This window comes from Labrus bergylta, chromosome 1 (assembly GCF_963930695.1).
Source record: "Labrus bergylta chromosome 1, fLabBer1.1, whole genome shotgun sequence".
Classification (NCBI taxonomy): domain Eukaryota; kingdom Metazoa; phylum Chordata; class Actinopteri; order Labriformes; family Labridae; genus Labrus; species Labrus bergylta.
Window position 1 is genome coordinate 29078922 of NC_089195.1, and position 6726 is coordinate 29085647.

The 6726-nt window shown below is 44.2% G+C and overlaps 1 protein-coding gene across 1 annotated transcript in view; it reads right to left on the minus strand.

Moving 5' to 3' along the window:
- Window positions 1-3244, minus strand: part of LOC109994383 (transcription factor Sox-10-like) — a 4274-nt gene extending 1030 nt beyond the window's left edge. The window contains exons 1-4 of the mRNA XM_020647692.2: window positions 3098-3244; window positions 2001-2684; window positions 1339-1607; window positions 1-1206 (exon numbers count right to left, since the gene is read on the minus strand). The exon at window positions 1-1206 is cut by the window's left edge and continues 1030 nt beyond it. Coding sequence (XP_020503348.2) covers window positions 419-1206; window positions 1339-1607; window positions 2001-2440 — 1497 coding nt within the window. The 5' untranslated portion in view covers window positions 2441-2684; window positions 3098-3244 and the 3' untranslated portion in view covers window positions 1-418. The remainder of the gene's footprint in view (window positions 1207-1338; window positions 1608-2000; window positions 2685-3097) is intronic.
- Between the last annotated feature and the right edge of the window lie 3482 nt (window positions 3245-6726).

Sequence of the window (6726 nt, forward strand, 5' to 3'; positions counted from 1 at the left end):
AAATCAGAGTCACTCGTCATCATCAATGCAACATTTGTTCACTCAGCTACAGTCTTGTATACACACTTTCTGTACAACCTGACTTACAAATTCATGATGGCACACGTTTGTTAGGGTTTGTTTAATTTCTGATTGGCTGTTTCACACTTTATGTTCAGTCAGTATGTGGCTGTTTCTCTTCAAACTTCGTAAGGCCTCATGGTTGCATCTTGCAATGTATTGGCTAAAAAAGTAAAAACCTCTACTATAATATCAATATGGCACGGCGCGCACACACACACACACACACACACACACACACACACACACACACACACACACACACACACAGACATACATGCTCACATATTTGCACACCCACAGACACACAGATCCACTCACACACTTCCCATATTTCCTTCTGCTCGGCTGCTCTCCCTCAGGGTCTTGTGAGTGTGGTGTAAACAGGCTGCTCCCAGTGTGTGGGGCTGTGGGAGGGGGCCACGCCGGAGGGGTCTCCTATGGTGGTGTACAGAGACCTCTGTGTAGGGCCCATGTAGGAGAAGGCTGAGTACAGCCCTGGGGCCTGACTGGAGTGGGCATAGTATGCCCCAGGGGCCTGGTGCTCTCCGTACTCGAACTGAGCCCTGGTGGACAGCGAGGGGAAAGCGGAGCCATAATGAGGGAGGCTGAGCGGGGTGTAGGTGACGTGGGTGCCGGAGGAAGGGGAGGAAGACGCCTCAGCGTAGTGGCTCCCGGACGCAGTCTCGCTCTTGATCTGGGCCTTGGTGGGGTCCGATGAAGACGGGGAGGCCTGAGGCTGCTGCTGCTGCTTGGTGAGCCAGGCGGAGTGGCCACTCGCGGCGGCCAGGGCGTAGGCGTAAGACGAGGCCGAGGACGCTGCCGCGGACGCCCCGCTGGCACTCTGTGGGTGGCCGTTTGGCGGGAGGTACTGGTCGAACTCGTTCACATCAAACGGCTCGATGTTGGACATCACCTCGTGACTGATCTCACCGATGTCCATGGTGCCAAAGTCGATGTGAGGTTTAGCACTTGATGAAGACGGGCCACCGGTGGCCCCATCAGCTCCCAACCCCAGGGCTCCCCTGGACCCTCCTGATCCTCCGGCTGCCCCTGCTGCCCCCTCCCTCTTGGCATCTGACAGTTTCCCAGTCTGGAGCTCTGTCTTGGGGGTGGTAGGGGGCGTGGGTGGGCTGTGACCCTGACCTAGAGGAAATCAGAAAAGAGACGACATTGTAAAGTGCACTTGGACCTCAGGTACAACAACGTTTTTTTTGTCTAATCGAGGTGTTTGCAAAATATCTTTTGAAACGCACAAATAAACGATACGCCTCGTACCTGCAGGATGGTGGTGGTGATGGTGGTGGTGGTGCAGGTCACCCAGGGGAGACCCAGCTCCACCGTTGTGTTCTAGGTGCAGGGTCTTGTAATGGGACTGGGAGTGGCTGGCCTCCCCTTCTCCCTGGCTGTCGGACTCTGTAGACGCTAGTTTGCCATTCTTGCGTCTCCGGGGCTGGTACTTGTACTCCGGGTAGTCCTTCTTGTGCTGCTTTCTCAGCCTCTCTGCCTCCTCGATGAATGGCCTCTTGTCGTTCTCGTTCAGCAGCCTGGGGGGAGAGAAACAAGGAGCGACTTTTAGTCTCACAAGCCTTCTGTGTGAATGTAAAAAGTGTTTTCTCAGAAAATTTAAATTATTTTCGCCCTCAACACCATGCGTAATGGATAAAAGCAGGAAAAGGGAATGCCCCACCAGTTAAGCAGGTACAAATCCAGGTTTAAGATACATTTTACAATTGGCTTAATCTAATCTAATAAACATATGAACATAAAAAAGTATTTCAGTTTTAAGATTCTTGTTGAAAAAAACAAATGTGAGCTCATATGTTGCCGTAATTTGCATTTGAGTTCACCATCACCCCACTTATCCTTTACGCACAGCTTAAACAGGAAATGTGCAACTGTATGGCCACACTGTTCTTTGTCACAACCCCCAAACAAACCTCCACAGTTTGCCCAGGGTCTTGCTGAGCTCCGCGTTGTGCAGGTGGGGGTACTGGTCGGCCAGTTTTCTCCTCGCAGCTTGCGCCCACACCATGAACGCGTTCATTGGCCTCTTTACGTGGGGCTTGGCTTTATTTCCGTTGTTTACGCGCACAGGCATCGGCACAAGTGTCCAGTCATACCCGTCCAGCACCTGACTGACCGCCTCTCTGATGCCGATAGGGAAGCGGTCTTCCTCTTCCTCGGATTTGGCTTCAGATCGGCCATCGTCACCGCTGACATCCCCGACGCACAGCCCGGCCAGCTGCTGTGGTGGCCCGGTCAGAGGTGAGCCCTGGCCGGGGGGCGCTCCTGCTTGAATGGGTGACAGTGAATGCCCATCGTCTGACCCTCCGGGACTCAGCTCCGCCTCGGACAGGCTGTGCTCCTCGCCGGACATCTTTTTTTTTAATTTATGTTTTTATTTTTAAGCTAATGTCAAGTGAACCCTCGAATTCAAATTATGTTCAGAGAGAACTCCTCTTTGCAATTAACTCGATTTAGTTTAGAATAAGATGTCTGGCGTCTTCGACGATCCCAGTTATTGCTGACTCTCCGGCAAAGCCATAGCCTGCTGCTGCGTAAAAGCGGCCAAATACCGTCCACCGCTGGATGGAAATCCGCTTCAGGAAAGACAGTTACACCTAAAATTCAGAAAATGTAAGATAGAAACCATTAAGTAGGCAATGTTTTAAAACTCACAAATGGCTATGAAAAGAATCTGGTTTCCCGTTCAGAAAAAAAAAACGCCTCGGTTTAGTTAAAGCTAAACAAGTAAGGAGATTTAGCGGATTAAATGTGACCATAGAGGCCGAACTGCCGATACTGAATCTCTGGAGCAATAATCATATTAATATAAATAATTAATTATATATGCACTAACCATATCCAGGAAAAGCCAATTCCGTGGATAGAATATTATCCTTAAATCTAAATTATTGTTTAACTTCTTTCCAGACAATTTTACAAATCCTCTGGTACATGTCTACACCGATTTGAAACATTCCCGTTTAATGTTAGCTAAATTTATTATTTAAAAAAAAATTACATAACTTACCAGTTTAGCTGTCCAGTGGTTCGACATGGGAGTGTGTGTGGCTGACTGTAGAGCCGATGAATGGCTGCTCTGTGTGAACAGCGGAGCTTAAAGAGCGCCTTGTGAGAAGGACTGGTAGAAAAAAAAAAGTGATTGAAAGTGGAAAACATTCCCAAAGAGGCAGAATTCCAGCACACAGCCAGCCCCGCCCACCAGGCACAAAGCCACGACCTGATTGGACCTCTAATTATCCTGCTGCTCTGGGATTGGACGGAGGCAATCCACTGTTAATGCCCGTCTATCCGTCAGTGCAACATTTCCAACAGAGAAGAGGTGAGATTTTACATCGGAGTGGCTTAAATGACTCTACAGTGCGTTCATTTAGAGGCAGGAGAAGGCCAGCTTTGTGTGGCGTGTTGACATCGTATATCAAACAAATAAACAATCAGGAGGAGAGTTATTGCCTCATGTGGTCACGTTCCTCCTCCTCCGAAAGAAAAAAAAAATCCCCTTTGATTTGTGAAGTTCAGCTCTGATTAAACCGAAATGAGTTTGGTGTGGATATAAAGCCAAGCCTGTAAATGTTAAAAGTAACGTCTTAAAAAAAAAAAAAAAGGTTAAATGAGTGAACCATATACAAGTGAACCATAAAGACTATGTTGACAGGGCATGGGTTAAATAGGCCTTAATCACGTTTTTTTTTTTTTTTTTTAATCAAATCAATGAGTTTATATTAAACATACCCTAGAGTCATTTTTTTCTCCTTTTTTTGGTGAAGAAACCCGTTTATTTTGGTACAAACGGTCAACAAGATGACACACTTCCCCATAGCCTACAGCAGGACAATATTTTCGGTAGCGTTTCGGCTTAAGAAAAAAATAGAAAGAAGCTTTTCTTCCAAGTTTTTATGGGATATCTCTCGTTCACCAAAATAATCGCCTAAAGTTAAAGAACATGGGCTCCACTTTTATTTTTCAAAGTAAGATTTTGACCAATTTGCTCAGTTTGGTTACTTTGGGCCTGAATAGAACTTACACACACACAAATACGCATCAACTCAAGAGAGATGCACCAAACATGTTCAGTGTCTCTCTTTACGTGAGAACGTGAAGTTCTGCGTCAGGTAACTTGAACGATTGCGCTTCATATCAAAATATGGTAGATTATTAAAAATATATATATTACAATGTTTATTTGTACCTGGAAACACAACAGCCAGCCTCACTTCAAGTTTCAACCACGCCCACAATGATGATGTCACACAGGCAAGAATGACTTATGAGTGACAGGTATAGCCTGTAATTATTACAGGATTTTAAATAAACACAATGTTTTGGTTTCATTGAAGGAAAGTGCGAAACAACGCGAGGTTTGACCCACCCTGATGTGTTGACGACATCCAGTCAATACGTATCACCCGTTAGACTTTACAGGAACTTACAATCTTTATCTTAAGGTAACGTCGGAGTAAAATGTTTAAGCAGAATTCATTTAGTAAGGTTATGTTTTATCCTGATAAACATAGCAGAAATCAAACCTGCATATTTGGCACACATAAAGCCGGTTAAGAGGTTAGAGATTGAAAAATAGGCCGCAAGTGATAAAGTAGGTGACTTGAAACTGATTCCTTTAAACAAACACAAGTAGTGTCTCCTTAAATGAATTACATACATGATCAAAACAATACTTATTAATTGTTTCTTTCCACTTGTAAATCTTGTGAAAACAAGATTTTATCCTTGAAGAAGTTGCCTTTTACACTAGTGCTTTTGTTGTGGCTGTTAGAGCAAGGCCTGATGGGAAGAAAGAGAATCGACTTAGAGCAGAATCTGATGCACCAGGACACACACGCACACACACACTCTCTCTCTCTCTCACACACACACACACACACACACACACACACACACACACACACACACACACTCACACAGTCACACACACAGACACGAAATGAATGCAACAATAACCCCTGTGTGTCCGTTGCCTCTCATGTTGAGCTCGCTCCCTCTCTCTCTCTCTCCTCTCTCTTTGCTCTCTTTGTCTCGCGCTCAGGTGAATTGTAGCCATGTGATCAAACGCCCAAGCCTCTATCCATTAACCCTCGTAAATGAAAAAAAAATGGGGAACAAAAAGCAGTTTTGTTGCCGCAAACATGGAAAAAATTGATAACAGAGAGCGATGTGTGCGTCTTTCTCCCCTTATGTCCGAGCAAAGACACCAGTGGCGCACACGTAGAAAACACTCTGCAGCAGACGGGACACACGGATATCTCTCTGTTTATTATAGATAGCCAACTTTTCTATCTGTCTATACTCTCTGCAGCACCTGGATGTGAGAGAATGGTAGGGGGGATAAAGAGGGGAGATGGGTGGATGGTGGGGTGGTGGGAGGAGGAGGAGGAGGAGGGGGAGGGGGGTACCTCCATGCTGAACCCCAACGACCTTCAACATCAGTGGGATCCTGCATGAGGCCTCCGAGGCTTAAAGTGAGTGTTTATGTCTGTGTCGGATGATATATTAAGAGGGGTTGTTGTTGCAGTTTTCCCCTTTTCTTTTCGTTCTGCAGTGAAGTGTTGACGGTGTATGTATGTGTGTGTTTGTGTGTTTGTGTGTGTGTGTGTAGAGAGCAGAGAGCTGCTGGAGGAAGCTGCGGTTTTACGCACAGTGTTTAGTTTAGTGCAGCTGGGGGTGCATGGTCCCCCGGGGAGTTTGTATTTTACAGAAGAGGCCGGTTAGACAGAGGAAGGTGTTGTTGACATGTAATCAGAGTGCGGCGTTAATGACATGCTTAACAAACTCTATAGGAAAAAAAAGAAAACAAAAAGAAATTGATATTCTATTTTGATATTTGTTCAATATTTAACATGACCTCTAACAAGTTAAATCGCGCTCCTGGATTATTGTTATCTACGTTTTAATAAATATTTCCATACAGTCATTATATGGCAACGAATTCATGTTTTACAAAGCATCACTTCGTTTAGACACAATCCTGTCAGTCCTATCGTCTCAGTATTGCGCGATATGCTTTTTTATTTTTTATTTTTATTCTCTTTGGATGTCATCGTGTTGTAGTTTATTCAGGGATAACAGTGATGTCGTTTTGTGGGAATTTACATTCGCTTTGTCGTCAAAATTATGGAAAGCCTTAACAACAAACAAACAAAAAATGATAAATGTTGGAAGTTTTTTTGTTGTTGTTACGAGGTGATGAAATCAATATTTAGACTTTGGTTACATCTGTGTGAAGAAACACTTCATAATAAAGGTCGTAAAAAATGTTTTTTTTCCTTCTCCTTTTTAAAGAATGAAGCCTTTGTTTAAAAACGCCGAAGGATATTTTGTTTACTTTTAATTGATTACCCAAAATGATCCGTACTTTGAAACACGAAAAACACGGCTGTAACATTTCGAGCTTTAACGTAAACGTGCTTATATTATGTTAATTTATTATGTAGATTTTTTTTTTTTTACATTTAACAACCGAACAGACCATAAAAAGGAGCGTCGTGGCCTTCAATATTTTTCCTAACGAGATATTCAACCTCTCGTTAATTATTTTCAAATTTCAATGTTGTTTTTCACGTTCAATTATTTCCATGTGAACGAACGAGTTATGACTTTTCTCTAAATTGACAGAGAATTTGT